Genomic DNA, 12996 nt, shown 5'->3' on the forward strand with positions numbered 1-12996 from the left:
ACAAACTATCGCCCGGTCTCCTTATTGCCGCAGTGTTCAAAGATTTTAGAAAAACTCTATAATAGCAGATTGGAAAAGTTCATGACTGAACACAACATCCTGTGTGATAGCCAATACGGATTCAGAAAGCAACATTCGACAGCACTTGCCCTCACAGAGTCCTTAGAACTGATTAAAGATGCGCTTGACCACAAATTATATATAGTAGGCATCTTTATTGACCTCAAAAAAGCTTTTGACACTATAAATCACGATATTTTGATTGAAAAATTATATGATTACGGTATCAGAGATACAGCTTTAAGATGGATCAAAAGCTATCTATCTGGTAGAGTCCAATATGTCCAGATGGGAACAAATAGGTCTACATGCCTGGATGTCGTCTGTGGGGTCCCACAGGGGTCAGTCTTAGGCCCTAAGCTATTTACTCTATATATCAATGACATAATCAAAACATCTGATGTATTAAAACTTATTTTATTTGCTGATGATACAAATATTTTCTGCTCAGGAAACGACTTGAATATACTGGAAAAAGCGATTAACAGAGAAATGACAAAACTAAATACATGGTTTAATATAAATAAATTATCACTAAATCTGGCAAAGACCAAATTCATGTTATTTGGGAGAAATAATGTAAAGAAAAGCATAAACTTGCAAGTTAATGGATACAATATAGAAAGAGTGAGGGAACATAAGGTTCTGGGTATATTAGTGGATGACCTCTTGACATGGCGACCACATGTAAAAATAATTCAAAATAAGATGGCAAGGAGTGTGTCTATTCTGTGGAAATTGCAGAAATCTCTCAATTTAAACACGCTTAAGACCATATATTCGGCACTAATAGTCCCACATATGAGGTACTGTGTAGAAAATTGGGGTTTCACTTACAAGGGCATTACAGAACCAATATTTAAATTGCAAAAAAAAGCGCTTCGCATCATTCATTCTGTCCCAGCCAGGGCACATACGAACGAACTGTTCATAAAGACGAAATATCTAAAACTGAGAGAGATACTTCATTTTCAGATGCTACAAACAATTTACAAAGCAACACAGGCGGCATTACCAGTAAATGTTCAGAAATTGTTCACTCTTAGTCAAGGTCCTCACAGCATGCGCAGCGTGCTGCAGTTTCAACAGAAAAAGATAAGGACAACGATGGGAAGCCATAGTTTGTCAGTAGCTGGTGTGAAAATGTGGAATAGCCTAAACAATGAATTAAAGTTAGCAAGAAATGTAACTGTTTTCAAACATGGGTTAAAGAAACTGTTATTGAAGGATTATCAAACCTAGGTACAGGAAGGCAATGTCTGGCTATGTGTACAAAACAATGGCAATGTGGGAAATTCAGCACTGGAACACCTGGCCTAACCCTCCCCCGTCCAGTACGAGCGGAGGGGGCAAAGGCGGCTAGAGAGCCAGAGGACGGCGACTAATCAAAATCTGCATTGACACACGCACCTCCATTGCAAAGTGGATTGCATGCAAAAAGAGGCTTGGACATAAAAATAACTGAACAGTGGACACAGTAGTAAATCACAGGAACGGTGATCAGGATGAGTGGACTGGACACGTGTACAAACATACATGCTATCTGGACTGTGAAGGATGAAATTAGACAAATTGCTATGTGGTAAACTATGTATCTTACTGAATTCTGTTGTTGATGTGATCATGAATCTTACATAGAACGGGGCGGGACTTTGATAAGCGTCAGCTTCTCCCGTACCCTTTTCGTCATGTGCTGAGTATGCAATGTATAATGTTCTGGAGATGAAAAGTGTCTATATAAACATGCCGAAATAAACGAAAAAATAAAAAATAAAATTTCAGCTTAACCACGCCTCTGCTATTTTTAGCCAGTTATCTTCTTTCTTAAGTTTCTTTCAGGACACAAGTTTCCTTTTTTTACAGTTTGGTTTTAGCCTGATCTTTTAGTGAGCAATTACATTTTTTTTCTCTCAATTGTGGAAACCCCACATTGAGCATCGACAGTTTCCTGTCATAATCATCAGACAAGACAAACAGTAGACAAACATGAAACAAAACCCATTAAAAATCATTCCAATAGAAACCTCTTCTCGTTATTCTGTACTTTAGAATCCCTGATCTTAAAGCCGGTCCTCGACCGAGTTAGATGTTGGTCTTACGCACTGCTCTAGGCTAGTATTTTTAAAAGTCCCCTGACTTCAAAAAATCGGGTCCCCGACCCGCTGCCAAACACTTTTTTCACTAACCCCCGGTTAGTATACACAGAATTTCACTAAGAAGAGGTCTCTCACCAGTCCCTTAGTGCCTTCCCCGGCTCGGGACCTCGTCACCTGGACTTCCTGGAACAGCGCAGGACCAAATCTGGCCCTGTTCCCTGAAGTTGGAAACGCTGTCGACAGCTTAATGGCCTGTTGAACCTACGCCGTAGGACCTCTGAACAGATGAGTCTAAAGACACTGGGCCATTTACAGACCGGAAGTCACCAGGCCAACCTTCATGGGGTCTTGTGTCATCAGATGGTCCAACTAGCCCTTAGCTAACCTTTAAAGACAATGAGGCAGCTGTCAGTCGACCCCCCTGACAAAACTTCAGGAAGTGGCCTGTGATCTGCATGTGATACCATGTGGAAACAGTCAGTTGTCCAAAGCTGACTTGATTCTGATAGTTTCATAATGACAACTTAATTCAGAGGGTTGATTAACCTCACAGCAGCCACACAGGCAACGGACGCGCTTACACACACATTGCTGCAGCTGTAAATTCATAGACTTGTAAAGGGGTAGGAACTAGGAAAAAGTGTAAACTTCTTCCTACTCCTTTTTTGAACCTATGTGCATATGAAGATGTTACTGTTTATTAGGGCCCGAGCACTGACAGTGTTAGGGCCCTATTGTATCTGTAGGAATTTAGTTTTTTTCTGTTTTTTTTCCCTTCTTCTTTGGCCATTAATGCGGCCCGAACCGTAACGTGCACCCAGGTTTGTTATACATCAAAATGTGCGTCTTCATCCTGCGACGACGCACATTACTTTTCTCAGTCAAAAGTGTTACCGTGGCGATGCTAGACGCCAAAAAGCGCGACCCCTCTTCATCTGATTGGTCCATATTTGATAGTTCCTACTTTCTGCCATAACTTTTGAATGGTTTGACATAAAGAGTCATGTTATATTTTTTATACTCATTCATTCATTCATTCATAATTGGTGGTTCTGGTCCCCGCAGGCCCGGTGGAGGATGTTCTCCTCCTGGAAGTCCTACCACCGCCTCAGATACTACACGGTGGTGGTCCAGGCGCAGTGGCGGATGAGGAGAGCGGCCGCCGCCTACGGGAGGATCCTGCACGCCGCCGCCGTCCTGCAGCAGCACGTTCGAGCTCGGGCTCTCTCCAGGAGAGACCGGGGACGTTTCCTCCTCCTGCGGGCCGCCGCCCTGAAGCTGCAGACAGCCTTCAGGAGACGCAGAGCTTTGAGAACCCAGAAGGAAAACGGTGCTGCCAGAGTGATACAAGCCGCCTTCAGGCGCTGGTCCGAGACCCGGCGGGCCCAACGAGACTCTGCAGCCGCCAGGATTCAGGCTTGGTACCGGATGCAGGTGTGCTCGCGTCAGTACCAGAAACTCCGGAGGAGCACGCTGCACATCCAAGCGCTCTGCAGAGGACACGCGCAGCGGCGCCGCCTTCAGGCGTGGAAGCAGCAGCAGCGGGCCGCCGTCGTCCTCCAGAGCTGCTTCAGAGGGTTCTCTGTCAGGAAGCAGCTGACCAGGAGACGACGCGCCGCAGCCTCCATCCAGCGCTGGTTCCGAGCCTCCGTCAGCAGAGACGTCCAGAGAAGAGAGTTCCTGAGGGTGAGACGTGCGGCCGTGCTCGTACAGGCGGCCTATCGGGGGAAAGTGACTCGAGAGTCTCTGAAGAAGCAACACGGAGCAGCGACGGTGATACAGACGGCTTTCAGGAGACGAGCCGCCCAAAAGAAATATCTGTGTCTGAGAAAAGCAGCGACTCTGGTGCAGCGGAGGTTTAGAGCTACGACTCTGGCTCACAAAACAAGGGAGGAATACGACGCTCTAAGGAACGCAGCCCTCGTCCTACAAGCTGCCTGGAGAGGAAGAGCCGCCAGGAAGACGGTGGAAACGTGGCATCAGGGAGCAACGCTGATACAAGCTCACTATCGGCGCTACAAGCTGCAGACGGAGTACAGATCCAAGAGGGCAGCAGCCGTGGTCCTGCAGCATCATTACAGAGCCTCTGCTGCTGCCAGGGAGGACAGGGAAGCATATCTGCACAAGAAAGCAGCATGTGTTGCTCTCCAAGCCGCGTTCAGGGGCAGGAAAGTCCGGACTGAGCTGCAGAAGAAGCACCAGGCTGCAACGCTCCTTCAGTCCAAGGTCCGGATGTTTGTGTGCAGGAGACGGTATCTCCTCCTTCAGAGTGCAGCAGTTACAATCCAGCAGCGATACAGAGCTCTGGTCCTCTGCAGGGGGAGGCAGCACCAGTTCAGAGAGCTCAGGCAGGCTGCCGTGAAGCTGCAGGCCGTGTTCCGGGGGCTACGAGTGAGGCGGGACCTGAAGAGGAGGACGGACGCTGCCACGGCCATCCAAGCTCAGTTCAGGATGTACAAGGTCCGAATGTCTTACCTTGCAACCAAGTGTGCTGCCGTCATCGTTCAAGAGCGCTACAGGGCCAACAAGCTGAGGGAGCTGCAGACGCAGCGCTACGGAGCAATGAAACGTGCAGCCGTGCTGCTGCAGGCGGCGTATCGGGGACACGTGGCCAGGAGGAGACTTGCAGAGACGCACCGGGCCGCCGCCGTCATACAGAGGAAGTTTCTGAGCGTGGCAGCCAGAAGACGGTTCCTGGCCGTGAAGGCGGCAGCTCTGGTCTGTCAGAGGAGATACAGAGCTCTGACCCTGGCAAGGAAACACCGCCGGGACTATCTGGCACGGCGCAGGGCAGCCGTCTGCCTGCAGGCCGCCTACAGAGGACACGCTGTCAGGAAGCAGCTGCAGGTCCGGCACACGGCAGCCGTAGCCATCCAGGCTCATTTCAGGAGTTACCGGCAGAGAGCCCGGTACCAGCGGTGGAAGCAGCAGCAGCGGGCCGCCGTCGTCCTCCAGAGCTGCTTCAGAGGGTTCTCCGTCAGGAGGCAGCTGACCAGGAGACGACGCGCCGCAGCCTCCATCCAGCGCTGGTTCCGAGCCTCCGTCAGCAGAGACGTCCAGAGAAGAGAGTTCCTGAGGGTGAGACGTGCGGCCGTGGTCGTACAGGCGGCGTATCGGGGGAAAGTGACTCGAGAGTCTCTGAAGAAGCAACACAGAGCAGCGACGGTGGTACAGGCGGCTTTCAGGAGACGAGCCGCCCAAAAGAAATATCTGTGTCTGAGAAAAGCAGCGACTCTGGTGCAGCGGAGGTTTAGAGCTACGACTCTGGCTCACAGAACAAAGGAGGAATACGACGCTCTAAGGAACGCAGCCCTCGTCCTACAAGCTGCCTGGAGAGGAAGAGCTGCCAGGAAGACGGTGGAAACGTGGCATCAGGGAGCAACGCTGATACAAGCTCACTATCGGCGCTACAAGCTGCAGACGGAGTACAGATCCAAGAGGGCAGCAGCCGTGGTCCTGCAGCATCATTACAGAGCCTCTGCTGCTGCCAGGGAGGACAGGGAAGCATATCTGCACAAGAAAGCAGCATGTGTTGCTCTCCAAGCCGCGTTCAGGGGCATGAAAGTCCGGACTGAGCTGCAGAAGAAGCACCAGGCTGCAACGCTCCTTCAGTCCAAGGTCCGGATGTTTGTGTGCAGGAGACGGTATCTCCTCCTTCAGAGTGCAGCAGTTACAATCCAGCAGCGATACAGAGCTCTGGTCCTCTGCAGGGGGAGGCAGCACCAGTTCAGAGAGCTCAGGCAGGCTGCCGTGAAGCTGCAGGCCGTGTTCCGGGGGCTACGAGTGAGGCGGGACCTGAAGAGGAGGACGGACGCTGCCACGGCCATCCAAGCTCAGTTCAGGATGTACAAGGTCCGAATGTCTTACCTGGCAACCAAGTGTGCTGCCGTCATCGTTCAAGAGCGCTACAGGGCCAACAAGCTGAGGGAGCTGCAGACGCAGCGCTACGGAGCAATGAAACGTGCAGCCGTGGTGCTGCAGGCGGCGTATCGGGGACACGTGGCCAGGAGGAGACTTGCAGAGACGCACCGGGCCGCCGCCGTCATACAGAGGAAGTTTCTGAGCGTGGCAGCCAGAAGACGGTTCCTGGCCGTTAAGGCGGCAGCTCTGGTCTGTCAGAGGAGATACAGAGCTCTGACCCTGGCAAGGAAACACCGCCGGGACTATCTGGCACGGCGCAGGGCAGCCGTCTGCCTGCAGGCCGCCTACAGAGGACACGCTGTCAGGAAGCAGCTGCAGGTCCGGCACACGGCAGCCGTAGCCATCCAGGCTCAGTTCAGGAGTTACCGGCAGAGAGCCCAGTACCAGCGGTGGAAGCTGCAGCAGCAGCGGGCCGCCGTCGTCCTCCAGAGCTGCTTCAGAGGGTTCTCCGTCAGGAAGCAGCTGGCCAGGAGACGACGCGCCGCAGCCTCGATCCAGCGCTGGTTCCGAGCCTCCGTCAGCAGAGACGTCCAGAGAACAGAGTTCCTGAGGGTGAGACGTGCGGCCGTGCTCGTACAGGCGGCGTATCGGGGGAAAGTGACTCGAGAGTGTCTGAAGAAGCAACACGGAGCAGCGACGGTGATACAGGCGGCTTTCAGGAGACGAGCCGCCCAAAAGAAATATCTGTGTTTGAGAAAAGCAGCGACTCTGGTGCAGCGGAGGTTTAGAGCTACGACTCTGGCTCACAAAACAAGGGAGGAATACGACGCTCTAAGGAACGCAGCCCTCGTCGTACAAGCTGCCTGGAGAGGAAGAACCGCCAGGAAGACGGTGGAAACGTGGCATCAGGGAGCAACGCTGATACAAGCTCACTATCGGCGCTACAAGCTGCAGACGGAGTACAGATCCAAGAGGGCAGCAGCCGTGGTCCTGCAGCATCATTACAGAGCCTCTGCTGCTGCCAGGGAGGACAGGGAAGCATATCTGCACAAGAAAGCAGCATGTGTTGCTCTCCAAGCCGCGTTCAGGGGCATGAAAGTCCGGACTGAGCTGCAGAAGAAGCACCAGGCTGCAACGCTCCTTCAGTCCAAGGTCCGGATGTTTGTGTGCAGGAGACGGTATCTCCTGCTTCAGAGTGCAGCAGTTACAATCCAGCAGCGATACAGAGCTCTGGTCCTCTGCAGGGGGAGGCAGGACCAGTTCAGAGAGCTACAGCAGGCTGCCGTGAAGCTGCAGGCCGTGTTCCGGGGACTACGAGTGAGGCGGGACCTGAAGAGGAGGACGGACGCTGCCACGGCCATCCAAGCTCAGTTCAGGATGTACAAGGTCCGAATGTCTTACCTGGCAACCAAGTGTGCTGCCGTCATCGTTCAAGAGCGCTACAGGGCCAACAAGCTGAGGGAGCTGCAGACGCAGCGCTACGGAGCAATGAGACGTGCAGCCGTGCTGCTGCAGGCGGCGTATCGGGGACACGTCTCCAGGAGGAGACTTGCAGAGACGCACCGGGCCGCCGCCGTCATACAGAGGAAGTTTCTGAGCGTGGCAGCCAGAAGACGGTTCCTGGCCGTGAAGGCGGCAGCTCTGGTCTGTCAGAGGAGATACAGAGCTCTGACCCTGGCAAGGAAACACCGCCGGGACTATCTGGCACGGCGCAGGGCAGCCGTCTGCCTGCAGGCCGCCTACAGAGGACACGCTGTCAGGAAGCAGCTGCAGGTCCGGCACACGGCAGCCGTAGCCATCCAGGCTCAGTTCAGGAGTTACCGGCAGAGAGCCCGGTACCAGAGGCTCCGCTGGGCCTGCAGCACGCTGCAAGAACGCTACCGAGCCCGCAAAGACGCGAGGACAGCAGCGCACGCCTTGATCGCCAAGAGAAAGGCCGCTTCGGTCATCCAGGCGGCCTATCGGGGCATGACGTCCAGACGATTGATCCAGCGACGGCACCGCGCTGCCGGAGTTATCCAGAGAGCTTACAGGGCTCACCGCCAGCGACAGCAGTTTCTGAAACTGAAATCATCCGCCGTCACCGTTCAGCAGAAGTATCGAGCCACGACAGCAGCCAGAGCAGCGAGGAGCGACTACGCCCGGGCGAAGCGAGCGGCCGTCACCCTGCAGAGGGGCTGCAGAGCCTGGAGGTCACGACGACAGGTAAGGGGGATCCGGGGAGCATGATGCAGCAAATGTGACTACGTTTACATGCAGTCAAAACTCAGGTTTAGGTCAATATTCCAGTTACTGAAACATTGGGAATAATCTGTTTACATGCATGAGCTAACAGGGTTATCCCCGTAGAGATGGTGATTAATCATTTATCTGGATCAAACCAGCGACGCACGGAGAATGTGATGACGCAATTCCCGTCATTTCTGCTTCTTCCTGGATCGAAATCCAAAACAAATGCTGCTTCAACTTTTCTCTCACCTTCTTGTAAATCTTCTATCCCGGTACTTTCTACCGTCTACAAATGCAGAAATGTTCATATCCTTCATTACATTTATGAAGTGATTAGTCTCCTCCTGGTCTTGGTTTCTCCGTGTTTATAAGAACTTCCTGGACTCAAAAGACCAGGATTCCTTGTGAACAGAGCATGTGCAGAAAACAAATTCCTGTTCCGTTTGATGGGGATATTCCGTTTGGTATGTTGTGCGTCTCGGGTAGCTTGGCTGTCCAGTTATCGAAGGCTAATGATAATTCTATTAAAGGATTATTAATAATTAATAAAGTGGACTATTTATCAATTTGAATTATCAAAATGATAATAATTCTCGGGGCACCACCCCCGATGCCTTACTCCGGGGGAAATTTGATAACTACACAGCAGAAAATCAGTCTCATTATGATTTGAATTATCCTGCAGAACAGCAAATCTTACAGAATAACAGTGAAGGCGTGATGTCCGAACACTAGGCTCTGCTTAAACAAATCAATTTGTGACCAAATCTTGCATGAAATAACAACCACTCATAAAGAAATCAATCAGAGTTTATTTACATACGGGTGTCAAAAGATGATAAACGCAACACCCCAAATAAACCTGATGGCAGAAATGGCTTAAGTATCATAAAGCAATTAATTAACTAGAAAAACATCAATAGAAAAATAGGACATGAAAGTTAAATGCACGGAATAAAAAAAAAAGAAGAAATCAAGCAATAATAACGAAGATACAGAACATCTACAGTTCAAACGGGGCTCCTGTGGTCTTTTAAAGATGGACGCGCCCTCTGGGCCACGTGCAATCGGGCCGGATGGCGAACGCAGCATTTAAAACGTGCCTACGGCAGAAAACAACGACTACCAAATAATCAAACATGATAATGATAACAATGATGATGTAATCTCAGCTCTGAACACAGATTTAGCTCTGTAACACTCTTAAGTTACTGATAACCCAGGTCTCACAATCTCACACACAGTTCTGAACACTCTTAAATCCTACTGATCACTGCTACGCGGGCTCACGTCTCCTCTGGGATCCGGAATCGGGTGCCTGCGGGTTTGTCGACTGGGTTCGCGGTCCTGCTGGGGTTTCGCAGTCAGGCTATCGCGTCCCGTCCCTTCCCCTGAAACGGATTAGACAGCGGCGGGGCCGCCTCGTGCCGGGCCGTGGTTCCGGACCAAAACGGAGGCTCACACGCATTCCTAGGCGCGGCGGGGGGACCGGTCTCTCCGCCGTGCTTCCCTCTCTGCGCCGGTCGCCGACGCGCAGCCGTCCGGGCCCCGGGAGAGCTCACGCCGGGCGAGACGCCGGCCGTCCGTCCCCGATCCCTGCGCCGGTTGGCAGACAGGGGCTCGGAGCGGGGAGGGGGGGTTCAGTCTGAGTCGCAGCTGTGTCCCGATCTGGTTGCCGGGAGCGCGTGGGCGTCGGAAGCTCGGATCTGTGAACTTAAAGAGGAACAGAGTTTAGTGAGAAATCGGAGCCTCCCGGGGGACCGCGGCTTCAACGGCCGGACCCCGCAGGGCCCGGTCCGGTGCGGGCCTCCTGCCTCCCCCCAGCCCGGGGGGAGAGAGAGGTGGGATCTTTTGGTGGAGCCAAAGATCCAGCGCCGATGAGATGAAGTTGAGAAGAGAAGTGAAGAGGAGCAGCGGCAGGGGTTTTGATCCTACGCGCGCTGCGGTGACGTCATCGGTGCCTCATTGCGATTGGATGCGCGCCGCTTGTAGGCGCCGCCCCATCCCGCAAGGCATGCTGGGGGGGTTGCTGGTAGGTTTTGTGTCTGTCCAAAGAGGCCTGGTTTTAGGGCTCCGCTGCGTCCCGACCCCTGCTTAGGTGTCATAAAACCCCAAGGAAGTCTGTTTTCCCTGGCAGAAACCCTGCTGGGTCCTTGTTTTGATCTCCGGCCATGCAGTGGGGGTCGTAAACGGACTATCTCGACCCAGGCCGAGATAACCAGGAGTTAGCAGCAGGGGGTCGCAGGACTTCAGGAAGAAGGGGCAAAGTCTGGTTTTACAGGTCCTCATAATCACAAAATATTCATACATTTATAAGTCCAGAGTTCACATGGGCGCCGCACAACAGGTGTTTACATGACCCAATATTCAGTTAGAAAAGGAGTAACCCAGGGCTCATGTTTAGGGTTGGGCACCGAGAACCGGACTAGTTTGTTTAGGAAGTTTATATTACTCTGCGTGCCGCTCCGTTTGTTTTGTATTATTGATCCGCCCGGCATGCGTCGCTTGAACGAAGCCGCCTCAAAGAATCAGGAATCGAGAATCGTTTAGAATCGGAATTGAAATCGTTAAAATCCAAACTATGCCCAAGCCTAGTCATATGGGGTTTTTAAAAACCTGAATATGAGCAAATTCCAGTTATTCAACGGGCTTATTGGTGTTTACATGGCCGTGCAAAACCGGGTTATTGCTAATAATCCGGTTAGAAAAGGGTTATTGATGCTGGAAACGTAGTCAGTGTCTTAGTCTTAGTCAGACTTGTTGTGCAGCACAAACAAACCTGCCAGTAATTCCACTCATCGTCCTTTTCCCCGCGCGGCAGGTGCTGGAGGCAGCGCGGACTGAGAACAGACTCCGCTTCACTTCTGCAGTTTTCCATCATCTCGCCGCCGTGAAGATCCAACGGGCCCTGAGGGCTCACTGGGCTCTGAAATCTGCCAAGACACAGATCCATTCCGTCATCTCCATTCAGGTACGGCCTCAGAGCCCAGAGCAGCGCTGCTGGTGAAGAGGCAGAGAAACCAATCCCTCGTCTCTTTCTTCTCCTCAGCGATGGGTGAGAGCGAGGCGGGAGAGGAGACGCTACCTGGAGTACAAGACCAAGGTCGTCGCAGCGCAGAGAGCCGTCCGGCGCTGGCGAGCCCGTCGGCACGAGGCCGCCGCCGTCATCCAGCGCGCCGTCCGCAAATTCCTCCTCCTCCGGCGCCAGCAAAGGGTTGAACGGGGTATCGTCAAGGCTCAGGTACGAGACGCTGCTGGGATCTCCTTTACAAGTGCACAGATATCTGCTCTGAACTGAATGGACGATCAGCAGAAACTAATCCCACCCATCGTCCCCCCCCCAGGCTCTGTGGAGAGGACACCGCTCCCGCCGACTGAACGACAACCCCAAGACCGTGAAGTTGAGGCGCCGCTTGCATCGAGTCTCAGCTGAAGTCAAAGACGATGACAAGCTGTGCAACAAGACGGCTTCGGCGCTGGGTTTCCTGCTCCGATACAAACACTTCTCCTACATTTTAGAGGCGCTGAAGAACTTGGGTGAGGAATGAATACGTGGAGTCAATAATACCCTTGACTCGTTTCCCTGTAACTCCTGGTGTGTAACTCCTGGTGTGTGTGTAACTCCTGGTGTGTGTGTAACTCCTGGTGTGTGTGTAACTCCTGGTGTGTGTGTAACTCCTGGTGTGTGTGTAACTCCTGGTGTGTGTAACTCCTGGCGTGTGTAACTCCTGGTGTGTGTAACTCCTGGTGTGTGTTTGTGCAGAAATCGCCACCAGGCTGCTGCCGGAGTGCTGCGAGCGGCTGGTCGACAGCGGAGCCACAAACGTCATCTTCACACTGATCCGATCTTGCAACAGGAGCGTTCCTTGCATGGACGTCATCACCTACTCCATCCAGATCCTCCTCAACCTCTCCAAGGTACCGCGGACGTGTAGCCGGCTCTTTACCGTGCTGCAGGCTAGAACTAGTTCAGTAAAGGGCCTAAACGGGCACCATAAAGAGTCTAGAGTGCTGCTGTCAGTGGGCATGTCCGCAAGATTAGGTCAGAGTTTTATTAGTCAAAGAGCCAGCGTCCCGGCACAGGCCGTCCAATGGAAATACAAAGGCGTTGCCGTTGGCCAGTGGGACCTGGCTTGAGGCGCTGCCGTTGTCAGGAACCCGGGTCAAGGTAGGCCTAAAGTATGGCCATTGTCAGGTGGGGCGGTTCCACTTCCCTTACGGGTCAATGGCGCGATACTGTGATGGAAGGTATTGCCACAGGCACCCTGGATCCCGAAGTATTTGAAGTGGACACTGTCCGATTGACAGTACTTGCCATTGGCCAGTGTTCCCTGGCAATACGAAGGTATTGCCACTATCAATACATAGGTATTACCATTGGCTAGTGTCCAGTAGCAATACGAAGGCATTTGCATTGGACAGCAGCCAATGGCAATACGTTTGGCCGGCATCAATCCAAGGTATCCAGTTTTGGATCGGAAGCGATTCTGAATTTACACGTCTGATTGCCCCTTTTCCCAAACCCTCCTCTCTCTCCCTCCTCAGTACCACAAGACGGTGGAGGCGGTGTACGCGGTGGAGAACTCTGTGGAGACGCTGCTGGACCTGCTGCAGAGGTACCGGGAGAAGGCCGGGGACAAGGTGGCCGAGAAGGGCGGCAGCATCTTCACCAAGGCCTGCTTCCTGCTGGCGCTGCTGGTGCAGGACCGCCGCCGCGCCCAGGTGAGAACGACGATGCTGACGTTATCAG

The 12996-nt window shown here is 52.6% G+C and overlaps 1 protein-coding gene across 1 annotated transcript in view; it reads left to right on the top strand.

Annotated features, from left to right (window-relative positions):
* The window catches only part of aspm (assembly factor for spindle microtubules), a 55430-nt gene that overhangs the window by 41244 nt on the left and 1190 nt on the right, over positions 1 to 12996 (top strand). Inside the window, exons 21-26 of the mRNA XM_061739040.1 lie at positions 3222 to 8222; positions 11068 to 11217; positions 11296 to 11487; positions 11591 to 11783; positions 12010 to 12164; positions 12792 to 12968. Coding sequence (XP_061595024.1) covers positions 3222 to 8222; positions 11068 to 11217; positions 11296 to 11487; positions 11591 to 11783; positions 12010 to 12164; positions 12792 to 12968 — 5868 coding nt within the window. The remainder of the gene's footprint in view (positions 1 to 3221; positions 8223 to 11067; positions 11218 to 11295; positions 11488 to 11590; positions 11784 to 12009; positions 12165 to 12791; positions 12969 to 12996) is intronic.

Source organism: Cololabis saira, chromosome 13 (assembly GCF_033807715.1).
Source record: "Cololabis saira isolate AMF1-May2022 chromosome 13, fColSai1.1, whole genome shotgun sequence".
NCBI classification, from domain to species: domain Eukaryota; kingdom Metazoa; phylum Chordata; class Actinopteri; order Beloniformes; family Belonidae; genus Cololabis; species Cololabis saira.